Source organism: Musca autumnalis, unplaced genomic scaffold, assembly GCF_047663935.1.
Source record: "Musca autumnalis isolate F117 unplaced genomic scaffold, ASM4766393v1 scaffold_1, whole genome shotgun sequence".
Taxonomy (NCBI): Eukaryota; Metazoa; Arthropoda; class Insecta; order Diptera; family Muscidae; genus Musca; species Musca autumnalis.
Window position 1 is genome coordinate 66294145 of NW_027411644.1, and position 17260 is coordinate 66311404.

A 17260-nucleotide genomic window follows, 5' to 3' on the forward strand; every position below is an offset into this window, starting at 1 on the left:
GGTTTAAAGGAGCACCCTTTCTTCTACAAAGGGTCTAAAGGAGCACCCTTTTTTCTAAAAAGGGTCTAAAGGAGCACCCTTTCTTCTAAAAAGGGTCTAAAGGAGCACCCTTTCTTCTAAAAAGGGTCTAAAGGAGCACCCTTTCTTCTAAAAAGGGTCTAAAGGAGCACCCTTTCTTCTAAAAAGGGTCTAAAAGAGCACCCTTTCTTCTAAAAATGGTCTTAAGAAGCGCCCTTTCTTCTAAAAAGAGACTTAAGAGGCACTCTTTCTTCCAAAAAGGGTCTAAAGGAGCACCCTTTCTTCTAAAAAGGGTCTAAAGGAGCAGCCTTTCTTCTAAAAAGGGTCTAAAGGAGCAGCCTTTCTTCTAAAAATGGTCTTAAGAAGCGCCCTTTCTTCTAAAAAGAGACTTAAGAGGCACTCTTTCTTCCAAAAAGGGTCTAAAGGAGCACCCTTTCTTTTAAAAAGGGTCTAAAGGAGCACCCTTTCTTCTAAAAAGGGTCTTAAGAAGCACCCTTTCTTCTAAAAAGGGTCTAAAGGAGCACCCTTTCTTGTAATAAGGGTCTAAAGGAGCACCCTTTCTTCTAAAAAGGGTCTAAAGGAGCACCCTTTCTTCTAAAAAGGGTCTAAACGAGCACCCTTTCTTCTAAAAAGTTTCTTAAGAAGCACCCTTTCTTCTAAAAAGGGTCTTAAGAAGCTCCCGTTCTTCTAAAAATGGTTTTAAGATGCAACCTTTCTTCCAAAAAGGTTCTTAAGAAGCACCCTTTCTTTTAAAAATGTCTTACTAAGCACCCTTTCTTCTAATAAGGGTGTTAAGAAAGGGTCTACATAAACAAGTTTTTTCTCGAGCGTAACAGTTCGTGTTACCATTTAGCTGGTGGAATGAGGTTGGAAAATAAAAAAATAACAAAATTATTTTTTAACCCCTATTGACATTTAACATGTGTAAAGGAACAGATAATGATTACATAATTTATTTCTAGTTCGGAGCTACAAGTGAACACAGAAATGCGGAGTTTTTTTGTTATCAGAACAATGGAATCATAAATTTGTTTGGAATGAAAATCGATTGAGGAAATTGCCATTTGATCTTCTAGTCTTCTAATAGGAAATATATACTGACTGGTGTTAAAGGAATAGGCCACCATTTAGTTTATAAAAACTTGGTAGTATGCTTCCGCTTGGCATAGGCTTAATCAAGAAAGGTGGGTAGTTCTGTTGGAGTTTTCGAAGAGAAATCTTGGCGGCAAGTTGTGAAGCCTTGGATGTGTTCGACTTATTCAATTCACGCCCAATATTATCTTCTTAAGGCACTAGCCTTCGATTGTGAATGGTTCTTCCGTGTAGCGCAGATTGTGACGCTAAAAGTTATAAAGGTGTCCCAAAATATGATACATATACCAAGATATTCAAAATGGCCCTCCTCTGGCAAGGAAAACTCCAATTGTCGTCATTGCCGTACTAATACAAAATACAAAATTGAACCCCAAGTAATGGGACGAGGACATATTAAACTTTTGTATATTCAAGTAAACGAAAGGACGTCAGCTCGTCTATTGATACTCCCTTCAGCTCGTCTGTAAAGACTCCCTTCAGCTTATCTATAAAGAATACCTTTAGCTCGTCTATAAAGACTCCCCTCAGCTTATCTATAAAGAATACCTTTAGCTCGTCTATAAAGACTCCCTTCAGCTCGTATATAAAGACTAACTTCAGCTACTCTATAAAGACTCACTTCAGCTACTCTGTAAAGATTCAATTTAGCTCTTCTATAAAGTCTACCTTCAACTCGTCTATAACGACTGTCATCATCGCGTCTATAAAGACTCCGTTAGGCTCGTCCATGAGAAGATTCCCTTAAGCTCGTCTATAAACTCAGTTCAGTTCGTCCATGAAGGCACCTTTCAGCTCGTCCATAAACACTATCTTCAGTTTCTACAACTTTAACGGCACTTATTACGAGATCACCTTAACCCCCATTATTACAAGTCTTCTTTTGTTATATTTTGAATTTACCGAACAGATTTAGAGCGTTCCGCTTAACTTAAGCGCTCGGCACATACGGTGCGTTGGCGTTGCGGTACAACAACCACATGAAAAAAGTGTAAGTGAAGCCAAGTTTTTTGAAAAACAACAATATGGCTGACGCATTAAAGTTAAACATAATTTAACTGTTTTGGGACAACGCGTGTCCCAACGTGTCACTAAACGGACCGTATGTGCCGGAGCCATTAAAGTTAACATTGATAATTGAATTTCAAGGAGGAGCTTCTTGGCATTAACTTTTAATGTAAAAATTATATTTTTAATGCCTCCAAATTTATTTTGCGTTTTCAAATCCATCATATGGTAAAAGAACACATGTAATAATGGCCCTAAGGCCGCCATCAGACCATCTGCTTTTTCACATGTATGACATCAGCTGTTCTGTATATTAGTACGCCCAAAGTGACAACATACATGTGAAAAAGCAGATTGTCTGATGGCGGCCTAAGTGTTATAAGTTTGTACAAATTTATACAAACTTTTACAAAATGCTGTTCGATAACAAACTTCTTCAGTAAATGAGAAGTAGTTGTTTCAGCAACATTAAAGCTAAAAACACATACAACCTTTGGGTAATGTTTTGTGTCGTTTTGGTCGTTTTTACACTGTTGGGCATGATGCCGAAAAATTCAAATTCATTTGAAATATATGCCGGCAAACACATCAACGCCGGACGTTGGTGGCGGCTTCGCCCTGTTGTTGTTGTTTTTTTGTCAACGCCCAACGCAAAACTTTACTCAAACGTTGTATGTGCTTTCAGCTTAAGTAAGTACGAGGACAAACCTATTGTTACAAATGTTATGGTAACCAGACAGACCTATTCTAAAATACATTCTTTCCTTTTGGCGCCAAACTTTTTTAACCTTCTTGATAGCCTCAACAGATGTGCTATCAATTCAAAGTGGGTTACACGTCTTGCACAACAGCTGATTATCAATCTGAAATAAATTTTCGCCTCTTTTGTTTTGCTCCTGATGTTTATCACTCACTTATTTCGCCCTCACCAATGTTTATTTTTTTCACACGACGTTACGGCGTTGATTGTTTAAAGAAGGCTTTGTATTTGACGTTTTTGTTGTAGCCATTCACAAAAAATGAATGACGTGTAGCAAAAAATTAAGTTTGTTTAACTCCCGGACTCCAACATATCGAAACACCTGAGCGCAAATATTATGTTTTAATAACATAAATTGACAACAAAACACAAACATAGAATAGAGCACGTCCCACAGCAGCCAGCAGCATGAAAATACCAGAGAAAAGCCGCTTTCTAATTTATGCCTTGGGAATATTCTTTTGTTATTTTCTCTATGGCATTGTCCAGGAGAAAATAATGCGTGGACGTTATGGCCAGACAGCAAATGAAGATGGCACGGTGGGTGAGAAATTTACCTATGCCTTGGCTTTGGTTTGGGTCCAGTGTTTATGTAATTTTATTTTTGCAAAATGTAAGTTGGAGGTGGACTACAGTGATGCTTCTATTCCAGATGTTAAAATTGATTCTATGTATGTTCAATTACAGGCATGTTAACAGTTAAGCCCCAAAAAGAAGACACCACCCCAAGATCGTACTATGCTATTAGTGCTTTGACTTACCTCTTGGGCATGGTTTCCTCAAATATGGCATTGCGTTGGGTACCATATCCTACCCAAGTTGTGGGTAAATCTGCCAAACCCATTCCCGTTATGATCCTGGGTGTGTTGTTGGGACGTAAATCATATACATGGATTCGTTATGCCTGTGTGTTGACAATTGTTGTTGGTGTTGTGCTGTTCATGTACAAAGAGAACAAGGCACCATCTGTGGCGGCCACTGATAAGACAGGATTGGGTGAATTGTTGCTGATACTCAGTTTGTCCATGGATGGCTTGACTGGTGCCGTACAAGAACGTATGCGCTCTGCAAGTGCCCCCTCGGGACAACAGATGATGATGTCCATGAACTTTTGGAGTACTTTGATGTTGGGTTTTGCCATGATTGTGACTGGTAAGTGTGTAATGTTTCCCCTTCCATAATCGAAATTTTAATTTTGTTTTTCTCTTTTTCCCAGGAGAAGGCAAAGAATTTGTACATTTTGCCACCCGCCATCCTGAACTGTGGGGTCACCTGGCCATGTTGGCATTGTGCGGCTGCCTGGGACAATTATTTATTTTCCTAATGGTATCTGGTTTTGGTCCCTTGGCTTGTTCTGTGGTGACAACAACAAGGAAATTCTTTACTGTCCTCTGCTCGGTAGTGATTTTCGGCAATGTTTTACTGCCACGTCAATGGTTTGGTGCTGTTTTGGTATTTGCTGGCCTCTTTGCTGATATGTTCTTTGGCAAAAAACCACCCACATCATCCAACAAGAAACCCATAGCCAAAGACACTGAAGAAAAGAAAAAGTTAATATCATAGAATTTTAATCTAGTGAACCATCATAGTCCTCCTTTTGATGATGATGACAAGTCTGACCATAAGGATGATAGTACATATTAGTGTAATTTTTTTCTACTACTACTTGAACACAAATTTCCATAATTACAAATTTTTTTATATTATTTATATTATAGACCAAATGTGAATGATGATCTGTTGTAATGTTTTGTTAGATTTCGTTTTTTATACCTATACTTTTTTGTATAAAGTTCAAATTAAGCATATGAAAAACAACAACAACAAAGTTATGAATTTAAGAACAACAAAAACTATATACAAATCAATGTTGTATTTTATTAGATAAGAAAAGAAATCAAAATAAACAAATCTAGTATTAACAGATAAACACACATTCGAGTAACTTCTCCGTTTGAGTAATGGCAATGAAACCATCAACAAATCAAAATTCCAATTTTATTAACACAAGGCTTACTAACCAAACAATAACACAATGGACATAGAATATTTACTCAGTCTTTATCGACTTCTTCAAGGAGCCTTTAAAGACGACTTCATAGGGAGACGAGCTGGCTTTATAGACGACCAATAGAAGAGTAGGTCCAACAATATAGGAGAGAACCTCTAGATCAACAGGCATATCAGGCAGGTTTGAGCAGCATTCACACGGACACAGTTGCGAAGGCCATAAGCAATTATTGTGTGAATGCAGCCATCGGAGTACATCCCCCCATCTATCGCAGCTGAAGGAAGTCAGCTGCCACGACAAATCAGAGAAGCGTTGGATCAGTTACGCTCGGGATATTGCAGTCGCCTAAATTTTTATTGGACGGAAATCGATCGTGCCGTGCAAGACATCTGCCCAGTATGCGGCATGAGCCCGCACGATACTAAGCTCCTATTCAACTGCCCCGCCAAACCTACTCATCTAACTTCAGTGGACCTGTGGTTACATCCCATCGAAGTAGCCACTTTCCTGGATCTTGAGATAGACCCAGAACAGGAGAACGAACATAATAATAAAACACTGTTACAACAACAACAAGCAATAGAAGATGTCTATCTATCTAGGAAATTATGGATAGAAAAAGGGCTATAGATCGTTTATGGTTTACATGTCAAAGAGATCCGTGAGAAGACTTCATGTATGTATTTATTCAGCTGTTCCTCCGCTTCAACAAATCGATTTATGAATTCAAGGCTCCCACAACAATGTAGAAGAACTGCAGTTAGAGAACATGCCTGTTCTTTCTTCTCCACTTACCCATTTTTCAGGAAGCTGCTTTATTTATTGGTTTTATTTTAATTGAAAATAAGTTATTAAATTTTTCCAATAAACTTTTCCTTGTTTTGGCGCTTTTAATGGAACAATGCTGCCAAGTTGGTGTTATGAATAAACGTTATTTTGACTACAGTCATAACTAGAACAAATGTTCCAATCTTGCCATATTTTTAAAAGAGGAGCTTTGTTCCTTTACTTTTTAATGGTAAGGGTGGTAAAAGAGAAAAGTGCCAAAGTTGCTCAAAATTGCTCTCTCATGAACATTTTTACCAGAAAAGTAAAGGAACGAAAAAATGGTATATCTGGCAGCAATGTCAAAAAGAAACACAAAACATTGTTCCACAACATCCCATACGGGACAAGGGAGACTTCTCTTTTTCTTCTGTTTATCGTCCATTTTCTTTTTCATTGTGAAATAATCGTCAAACAAAAGTCGAAAAATCAGTTCTGCCATTTTTTACCTGCAGAAATTTTGCTGGTAGCCTGTGGTAGAAGAGAAAGCCATTTTCGCTCTCTCTCCACTCTCACTCTCTTAAAAATTGCTTCCAGTTTTGCCACTTTTCGGGGTTAAGGAACGCTTATTTCACAAGGAAAAAGAAAATGGGCGAAAAACAGAAGAAAAAGTCGAACGCTGACAAAACTAAATTAAAAACTGTGAAATAAAAGACGAAAATTGATTTTTTATGTTTGTTTTTGACATTGCTGCCAGATCTAACCATTTTTCCGTTCCTTTACTTTTCTGGTAAAAATGTTCATGAGAGAGCAATTTTGAGCAATTTTGACACTTTTCTCTTTTACCACCCTTACCAGTAAAAAAGTAAAGGAACAAAGCTATAATTAAGTCGAATGAGCGAAGCTCGTGGAATAAATTATGTTTGTAAGTGTTTTCTTATGCCAAGTTTACACTAGCGCTCCAAAATCCACTGGATTTCACGAAATCCTGAAATACACCCCGGTGTTTATACTTATATTTTGTTGATTTCAAACATATCACAATGATCAAGGTAGATGCATATGCGCAGCTGATCGAACATGAATTTTCAAAGCAAGTTGTTGTAATATGAATTAATCATCAAAAATGTACGACAATATAGAAATTTACAACTTTATTTGGAAAATTATCGTAAAATTATCTATATATCTTATTAATTGTGTATAGTACCAACAAATAAAAAAATAAATAATGATTTTATCGTTGAGACATCATAATGATAAATTTTGGTAGGTAAAAGTTGTGCTCAGAACCTGCAAAATATTAGTACTTGCAGTAGTTTTCCCGTTCAGTGCTACAAATGCGTTCCCGTACTCCGAAATATAGCAAGGCTAGCACTTCTCTATAAACAAAAATAGCGCCGAATAACACCCTCTTCTCCTGTTTTCTAGCATACAACTTTGGCATACAACTTTTTGCAATTTCCGTCATTTTTCCGTTCCCGTCTTTTTTAACAAATTTGTATGGGGAAGCAATTTTTGACAATTCGCCCTATTTTCTAATATTACCATTAAAAAGGTACGGGAACACACTGAAAAATAGCATTGTAACAAAGTAATTTAATATTTTTATCACTTTGTTTACTTTGTTTAAATTTTGATACTAACATTTTTTGTTGCAGCAATTCGCACATCTACCTTGTTTATTGTGATACATGAAAAGTGTTTCAACTTTTGGTACTTTTTTAGGCAAAAGCAAGGTTGTATATCATGTGTACTGTGATTTCGATGTTGATTTCGCTGAAATCACGAAATGAGATGATTTCATTTTTGTATGCGAAATCATCATAAATTTTGCTTGATTTCGCACGAAATCACGAAACGCCTTCGAAATCACGAAACGACGCCGAATGTAAACCAAACATTAATTTAGTTAATAAAATTTTTGGTGCTTTTCAGCCCCTATGAGAGCCCGGTGTCGATTTTCGGTAAAATGCAGGTGTATTTTAGTGTTAGAATCAATGTCGGTGACCTCGTTAATAATTCCAATTGGAGAAAGGTGGACTGAAGCAGATCAAAGTACATTTTTTCCCTGCTATGTATATCATTCATTAATGTGTTGTCGTGTGATGGCAGCCTATCCACAAACTTTCTCAGATGTTTAAGGGCGTAATTGCAGAAGGGCAGAACTCCAGCAGTGTTATAGACGTAAGTGTTTGAGAATCTTTTTGTCATATTTTGATAATTTTTGTTGATGCATTTTCTTTAGATCTTGCTCTCAAATATCTCCAACTCTTTGGCTACTATCGGTGATATAGTAAACCAGATTGGGAAACCATATGTTAAGATCGATCTTATGGCCACTTTGTAAAGGAGTAGTTTTGTGTTCGGTGGCAAGTATTTGCAATACGTTTCGCCTTTTGAAGATTCAATCGAGCATGTGTATTGAACTTCATCAAGTTGCTAAAGTTAATACCCAAATATTTTAATGATGAAGCAAATGGGATTTCAACTCCATCCAAAGACAAATGTAGAAGTTTATTTAGCGGAACCACTGTTTTGGGACATTTTCCTGATGCGTTGCGGATACAGATAGCAGTACTTTTGTCGATATTGATTTTTATGCCCCACGTTTTGTAATAGCTATCAATACGTGCTAGATGTGTTGCGGCTTTCGCTAAGGCAGTGACGGGTGATGAGTCATGTGCATAGATTAAGCAGTCGTCTGTGTAAAGAATGGCTTACGAATAATCATTTATATGCGGAAAATCATTCAGGAAAAGGTTGAATAAAAATGGAGCCAGCACACTTCCTTGAGGGACTCCACTGCAAATTTCACCTGGGGACGAAATAGCATCTTAAACTTGGACGCAAAATCTGCGATTACGGAAAAAGCCATGGTAGAATAAAGTAAAGGTAGGCCACAGCTAACAGCTGATTACAATTTTTTTCTTTTTATGGCCTAATCTGTCAAAAGCAGGGTTGACATTTTGTAGTGTTTTTGACATTATGCAATCATAAAGGTAGATGTATCGCTGAACTGTTCCAACAAAAAACTTCTGCTGTAACACTATATCTTAAAATTGCAAACAAGGACAAAAAAATGTGTATTCGCGTGTCAAAATAAAATTGTTGATTTTTTAGCAAAACTTACGAATGAACAATTTATCAAATATTGATATTAATTTAAATTTGTTCCAAAAGTAAGGGAATGTAAAAATTACAATTTTTGTAAAAATTCTGCTGACATTTATCTGCAAATCGGATACCAGCAATCACGATGTCAGATTAGCCAAACTTGTCAAGTAGAAAATAAGTGAATGACATTTTTCACTGTCATAAGTTTGTGAAGAACTTTTGTTATGTTTGGAACACTTTTCCAACAAGAATATTCTGGAGCCTAGCTAAAGAAATGTTTTTACACTATATGGCACTTTTAAGGGCCAGTTTCACTATGTCGAAAGAAAATGAATGCGAACGAAAAACACCCAAAATTTGCTTTTCATGGTAATATTGATTTTGTTTTTGCTTCGAAACAACTACAAAATTTGAAAATCATACACGAGTTAAGTAGTTTTTCTTTCGTTTTCATTTTCGTTCGACATAGTGAAACAGACTGTAACATATAATAAAAAGTGAACCTCTAAGTTCCATATGTTTTTGTAATACGGGATAGCTATACAGGTACATCTACCATTATTATTGTACCATGCCATTTGACGTTTTAGGCCATGGCTGCAGGGTGGCATTTCTCAGTGATTTTCATACCTGGCCTACCTCTACTTCATTGTACCATGGAAAAAGCTTTGGATGATCTTCACAAGATATGGATCAACATGAAATGGCTATATTACACCATATGCTTTTTCACGTGTATGTAGTCACTTTGGGTATACTAATATACAGACCAGCTGATGTCATGCATGTGAAAAACATATGGTGTAATATAGCCATAAGTCAATCAGTTTGTGTAATATTCCATTATGTGACACTGAATCAAATGCTTTCTCGATATCCAAAGAACGGATATCCAAAGAATGGAAATTTCTCGTCCTTGATGGTGAGTTTTTGTGAGTAGGATTCGCGAATAGATTTAAATGTGCTATTGAAGTTTCTTACGACTTCATCGATTTCTCCGTTTTCCAGATTCCTGTTCAACGGAGGCATCAGGCGTCTAGAAGCAAAATCCATATCATCCTGAAATCTGGACCATTCAGTATTTCTGTATGAAATAATAGTTCTAGGCGATTTCGTGACTATATTGGAACTATTTATATCCAGGCGAAGTTTTAATGGATAATGATCAGAGAAAGATGGCAAAGTATCAATGAAGAAGTTTTGGTTGATGCTATTGAGAGCATCCGGACTAGCAAGAAAATTGACTTGAGAGAACTCTCCCGTTTGAATTGTCACAATAATCACCCCAATCTCTGTTTTTGGCATTCAGATCTCCGCCGATTACGAAAAGATCATACTGATTACAAAATTGAAAGAGCTTGTCCAGATCGCTTCTCAAAAAAACAATACAATAAGGCTTGATATTTCCACAATAAAATTGGTTTTAATTTTCACAAACATAAACCACCGAATAATGAAAAACTGCTGACAGATTGTTTTCAGGAAGAAGAAGAGTTACAAGTGCTTGCTAGAAGAAATTTGTCCAGCAAGAATTTGCAAACTCTCAGTAAAAGAACTGTCAACATGTCTCTCTCGATTCACTCTCTTTTGCTGGCTTTTTATGTTAACAGACGACTTCCAGCAGCAATTGGTACAAATTGTTACAAGTTTTTGGGTAACCAGACAGACCTATTTCTGGTAGATGGATAAAAGGCAAAGTGCTGCCAAGTTTCAATTTTTCTTTATTCTTCTACCAGAAATGACATAAAACTTTACTCAAACGTTGGATGTGTTTTTAGCTTTATTTCAGCTTCGTTCCAGAACTTTTTTAATGGCAAAAATAGTAAAAGAGAAAACTGACAAATTTTCTCTCTGAACACATATTTGTTCAAAAAGTACAGGAACGGGAAATGTAGTAAAGTTAATAAAATACGTCAAGAATAAAAAATGTCAAACGTCATATAGAAATAAATAGTACCGAATTGTGATTTTGAATTTATTTGCTTTTTATATCGAATGTTATGTACATCATCTGATGCATGTCTCTTATGTTCATTTAGAAATTATCGAAAGAGTGGAGGTCTAAATTTTTCACAAAAGGCGGGTGATAATCCTCAGCCATAGTTACAGTCAAAATCGCTTATAACGTCGTCGTTTATAACGACCATATCCAAAAGTCTCAAATCTCTGGGGCCCTTTATAGCCCTATCGCTTATAACGACATATCGGTTATAGCGACGAATTTCGTCGGTCCCTTGACCGACGTTATAAGCGATTTCGACTGTATATCAAATCGCCCTTGGGACAACAACAAACATAAGGAATCATATTCTAATAAATGCATCAATTCCCTCTAAACAATTTGGCGTAGACCCATATAAATTATATTGACTTTTACCATGAAAACAACAATAAAAATTATGTTAATTCCTCTAAAGATTTATTGAAATAGCAAGAACTTCAGGCAAAAGATTGAAGTTTAGGAACTCATTTGATAATTTATTTACCGTAGGCTTTTTAACTAGTCGGTTTAAAAACCATCATCTGCAACATCTCAACGTTGCATTCAATTCAACATTCAAACCAACAGGATCCACTACATTATCCAGCTACATTCTTCGCCCTTGGCATAAATATCGATGGAACATCTTACCCATGCGGGCCACATAGTGTAGTGCTTGGATATGCCCTTGTTTGGATTGAATTTAACATCTGTGTGTAATACGCCCACATACATATGTGGATATTTCGCCTGTGTAAAAACCTCACTTTTTTTGCTTCGACCTATGTTCAGTTCTCCAGAGAAATATCGACTGATCTATCCTTTCCATACTGTGATGTTAGTGTTCCAACGAGGATATTGTTGAACGTTTGAGGACAATATAAATCAAGTTCTTGTAGCGGACGTTCGCCGATAATCGCCGTACTTGAGGATATATTTGTTTATGTTTTTTTACATATAAATGTGAAAATCTTTGGTCACAATTGCCGTAGTTGAACTGTAAGATTGAAATTATTTAATAATTATGAGCTTCGCGACATTTTGTTATTCTTTACCACGCATTTTTATAAAACGATTTAACGACTATTGCCGAAATATCTTAATTTTATGTTGGTTGACTGCTTTATTTCTATTTAATTTGTTTTTAATTTATTTTTTATTGATGTTTCTTTTTGTCTTTTTATTTTTCGTTCTTTCAAAAAATGTCAAATATTGCCTTTGACCAATTTACTATTTTTTACACAGCCAAATTTGTGTAGTAGAAAATAGTAGAAGAGAAAGCCATTCCGAGCCATTTTTGTTTAAAGAGAACAGAAAATTTTGCCAGTTTTTGTCGTACGGGAACGCATTTTATCAAAAAATTGTAAAAATAGTACTAAATAGTACTATTTTGCAGGTTCTGGAACACAGCTTTCATTTGCTCCACTCAATATGCTCTGTTTCGTTTGTTTTAAAAGTGATGATAATAAACAATTTGGGTAAAAATCGCTACAACCGCTACCTTAAACAGCCAAAATCGCTACTGCAGCGGAAAAGGATTTTGTTGTATATCAAAAATCACATGTAGCGGGAAAACCACCAACTTGGCATCCCTGGTTTTGTGCACCAAACAAAAAATTGACAACAATTGTTTATAAAAGTAAAGTCAGTACAGAGGATTGGCAGCATTGAATAATGGCGCCAATTTTTTCTTTCAAATTAGACCGAAAAAAAAACAGAATCATACCGTTGAAAGTTTTCATCCATTATCCATGGTTTTCATCCTACAGAGTTTAACCAATAAAAACTATGTTCCTTTACGTTCCAGAATCTTCAAGTTTTACCACTTTTTACTCGAAAAACGTTCCTTTACTTCTGACATAATACAATTCATACAATTCATATGGGAGCAGTTTACAACTTTTACTATGTACTTTTGCCGGTTTTACAATTTTCAAAGTAAATTAACAGACCAAAAGTATTACATTTATCTTTAGAAGATCTTTTTTAGGCTTTTATAGTACGGTTACACCAGAGTTTTTTGCTGGGTTAACTTACTTCATGAGGATTTATCTTTAATTTTTTTAGGATATATCAAAGAAATCTTTTGATTTTATAACACACACGCTCACAGAACAGAAAAAAGATTACACGACGTTGAGACAATAAACTCACGACTTGCAGAATTTCATTCATGTTAAAAAAAATGTTCTTGTCAGATTTGCCATTATTTTGTATATGTTCTCTTTGTTCTGGCAGTGCTCTCTCTCTCTCTCACACACTCACTGTGTTTTCTGCACCAAACAAAAAATTGAAAACAAACAAAACAGTGACCCTGCGTTTACACATGACAGGACAGTTTAGTTCATGTATTGATTGTCAAAAACCCAAAACTTGCCTGTGTGACGTAGGCGTCCAGACAACTGCAAAAACAGTTATAAAATTATGAATGAAAATTGTCGATGTCTTTTCGTTTTCGGTTCGCATATTTTGTTTTTGTTCATGTTCTTTTGTTTTCAACCCATTTCAATTATCATCTCACTTATTTTTACAAAAATGTCAAAAGTTGTAACGTGACTGTCTGTGAAAAAACGAGGGACACTCCCAGCTGTCAAATGTATGTGTTAGTAATTCAGAGTTGTATTTGAAGACAGTCTGTCTTGTGTAAATGCCTAGTGAAGTTTATAAAAGTAAAGTCAGTACCACCGTTTATACAGTTGGACACTAAGCCCACCTGATTGTTACGTTTGTTATCAAAAACATTATTGTGATTTAAAATACAGAGAAACTCAAATCACAATAATATAAAATCTATTATGTTCGTTGTCAAAAGTTGTTAACAGAACTCTGAACGGCCGACCTTCTATAGGCCTTGGTCAGTATCATGGTGTTACATCAAATCATACCGAACGTCACATTTGGTCACAATAATGTATTATTGTGAATTGCTTGTTTACATTTTGTATGTGTTTTTATTCACAATAATGAATTTTGACAACTAGTGTGATAACCAACTGTTTTTGCCCAAACACAGCCTGTGCCAAATATGAACAATATTGGCTAAGGTTTTGGTATAGCCTCCATATAACGGTACCCTCCGATTTTCCGTATTTGGAGTATTTAACCCACATTTTCGTTGCAAAATAGTTGTAATTTTGTACTTAGTGTTCCTAGTGGCCACAAAACATTTCCACAAAAAATTATGAACATAGGTGCACGTTTTGATATTGTCCCCATGTAACCGAACCTCCCGATTTACGGTAGTTTGAACATCATGACCACATTTTGCAACCGACTTGGCTGTTATTTTGCATTCCGTGTTATCACTGCGTCTAAAACAAGATCTATTTAACAGGTCACGTAAGTAGCACAACAACAACTCTATTTTGGCCGAAAATTCTTCAATATGTCAAAATGTTTGTTTACGTTTTCATACAATTTATTCACAATAACAAAATATTTGACAGATTGAAACCAATCAGCTGGCCGTTTTACGCCACCTTATAATTTCATCATGGTCTAAAATCTTCTTACAAAACTATTTCAATGTGGATTTACGTTTTGATGTAGCCCCTTTTATGTTACCCCCCCGATTCACTGAATTTTTACTTGTTATCCCATATTTATTACCGGATTTAGCTATAATATGGTATTTTAGGGTCTCCGGGGGTAGAACTACTCCTTGCAAAAATTTCTCATGATAGGTCTATATTTTGCTATAGCTCACATACAAATGCTAATGCTTATTTTAAAAGTGCAGTCATCAGAAGATTTGCAAGTATATGCAGCCCTATAGTACGTTTAGACTTATAAATTTACTCGACTTCAAATGTCAATTCCATAGTATATACGTCAAATAAATCGTAGTTCTAAATCCATTGGATTTTATTTGATGTATATTGTATGGGATTTACAGTTTAAATCATAGTGTAAGTTCATAGTCAATTTAATTCCCCAAATCGAACCCAAGTTCGGCCAAGTTTACAAGATGCACTCTATGGAAAAAGCGCGTAAAACCAATAAAAACCCTATAAAAATTATTTTTTTTAATTTTTATTGTTATATAACTATAGTCGTGTTCCTTTACGTGCCAGAGGTTACCAGTTTTTACCACTTTTTACCCGCAAAGTGTTCCCTGTTACCAGTTACCATTTTTCAAAGTAAAGGAACAGACCATATGTATGTACCTCCTGACATATAAGCTCTGTTCCAGAACTAACAAGTTTTTACAATTTTTACCACTTTTACACATTTTGCGTTCCCGTACACAAAATTTATATGAAAATAGTTTACGACTTTTACAACTTTTACCACTTTATAAAGTACGGGAACAGGTCAATAATTATAATTTAAGTCACACGCTGTCAATTAAAAATAAATTATGTTCAGTTTTATTACGAATTTATTTAACATTTAAACAAACATGAAGACAATTTTTTAGCAACAAATTTTTTAAAATCTGATGCAGCAAAATTCTTGTATTTGATAGTAAATAACTGAGTGAATATTTACAACCGCTAGATCAGTGGTTTGGACCAGTGTGCGCTGTACCTGTATTATTGTGCCATGGTCATTACAGAGGATTATACCCCGTTTATATTTAACCGGATTTAACAAACCGACTGGGTTTTAAATGCCAATCCCATTGCTTATATTTCAAACAAATCCTTATAAAGAAGGTTAACCCTGCAAAAAGCTCTAATATAAACAGCATATTAGCAGCATTTTCTTGCCAGGGTCACATACAGTCCGTTGTGAGTCGAGTCACCCGTTAAAAACAACAACCACATAAAAAAATGTGTAATATGCTGTTTATATTAGAGCTTTTTGCAGGGTTAACCTTCTTTATGAGGATTTGTTTGAAATATAAGCAATGGAATTGACATTTAAAACCCAGTCGGTTTGTTAAATCCGGTTATATATAAACGGGGTATAAGTGATGTCAAGTTTGTTCTTGAAGTTTTCATGTGTTTGTAGTAACGCGACTCTCAACGGACCGTATGTGCCGCGGCCTTAACGTTAATTCATAAAGGCAAACTCTACATTAATGCGTGTTACTTGTGCGTTGTTCAAAACAAAGACAAAATACATGTATTTAACATTTGAATAACTCACACGCAATAATTTAAGTTTTAAAAGGTTCAAAACAAAGAAACTTTTTTATTGAAAATTATTATTATAAAAAAAATGAAGTGGAGAAGAAAGAACAGACAAGTTCTACATCTGTAGTTCTTCTATATTGTTGTGGTAGTCTTGAATTCAAAAAATCGATTATATTCAGCATTGTAAAGGGCCAACTACATACGGACCGTTGTGTGAGGCGTTGCGCGTTGAAAACAACAACCACATGAAAAATGTGTAAGTGATGCCAAGTTTGTTCTTGAAGTTTTCATGTGGTTGTTGTAACGCTACGCTCAACGGACCGTATGTGCCGCGGCCTTTAATGCGGAGGAACAGTTGAATAAATACATGAAGTCTTCTCACGGATCTGTTTGTGATGTCTACCATCGATACCCCTTGGGCTGTTATCCATAATTTCATTGTCATTTTCTATTATTTTATTTCGATTAACTAGGCGTTTACACAAGACAGACTGTCTGCAAATACAACTCTGAATTACTAACATACATTTGTCGTTTAAACGATCAACAAATCACCAATAAATGATTGAAAAACGACTCGAAAAAGACTTTATATACCATCAGAAAATGGGCAAACATGACTCGAAACTAATGCAGAGAAAGACTCATTTGTGATTTGTTTAGAAGAGTCGCCTGAGGTTACGTTTTCCTCCCGACAAAGGAGTCATTTATGATCAGAAAATGAGCTCATATTTCAGTTTTTTAATCGTGCAGTCGGATCAAAAAAGACTCGAATTCGATTAAAATTTTCAAAAAAATGCTGGCTGGGTTTTCTTTCAACTGTCCATCAATTTTTCACAAACAGTCGGGCTAACAAATTTTTGATACATTTTTTTTTTTTTTTTGTACTTCTATACGTCGTCAAGTATGTTGGTGGTAGAACACTTTCGTGGTCATTCACCAGGGCATGATAGACTTAAGTACTATTTTATTTGTTTTTATGTTTACAAGGTATGTACATATGATACATTTCTAAAAATAAGTAAAGGCCGCGGCACATACGATCCGTTGTGCGACGCGTTGTGCGTTGAAAACAACAACCACATGAAAAATGTGTAAGTGATGCCAAGTTTGTTCTTGAAGTTTTCATGTGGTTGTTGTAACGAAACGCACAACGGACCGTATGTGCCGGGGGCTTAAAGCGCTCGGCGCATACGGTGCGGTGAGCGTTGCGTTACAACAACCACATGAAAAAAGTGTAAGTAAAGCCAAGTTTTTTGAAAAACAATAATATGGCTGACGCATTTAAGTTAAACATAATTTAACTGTTTTGGGACAACGCGTGTCCCAACGTGTCACTAAACGGACCGTATGTGCTTTAAGCCCTCGGCAAAAAACTTGGCATCACTTACACATTTTTCATGTGGTTGTTGTAGCGCGACGCTCAA

At 35.8% G+C, this 17260-nt stretch overlaps 1 protein-coding gene and 1 long non-coding RNA gene across 2 annotated transcripts; both read left to right on the plus strand.

Moving 5' to 3' along the window:
* Window positions 1-3030: 3030 nt before the first annotated feature.
* On the plus strand, window positions 3031-4808 carry meigo (Solute carrier family 35 member B1 homolog meigo). Its single transcript, XM_073979912.1, has 3 exons — window positions 3031-3491; window positions 3566-4030; window positions 4095-4808. Exons 1-3 carry the CDS (start codon window positions 3287-3289, stop codon window positions 4439-4441), a joined length of 1017 nt encoding a protein of 338 aa, XP_073836013.1. The 5' UTR covers window positions 3031-3286; the 3' UTR covers window positions 4442-4808.
* Window positions 4809-7465: 2657 nt separating this feature from the next.
* On the plus strand, window positions 7466-10214 carry LOC141390597 (uncharacterized). Its single transcript, XR_012409413.1, has 3 exons — window positions 7466-7841; window positions 7903-9693; window positions 9780-10214. It is a non-coding gene; the product is annotated as an uncharacterized lncRNA (long non-coding RNA).
* The last annotated feature ends 7046 nt before the right edge of the window (window positions 10215-17260 follow it).

Coding starts and splice junctions, on each gene's coding strand:
- meigo (XM_073979912.1), top strand. CDS start 3,287: ATGAAAATACCAGAGAAAAGCCGCTTTCTAATTTATGCCTTGGGAATA. Junction 3,492..3,565: donor TAATTTTATTTTTGCAAAAT/GTAAGTTGGAGG, acceptor GTTCAATTACAG/GCATGTTAACAGTTAAGCCC. Junction 4,031..4,094: donor TTTTGCCATGATTGTGACTG/GTAAGTGTGTAA, acceptor TCTTTTTCCCAG/GAGAAGGCAAAGAATTTGTA.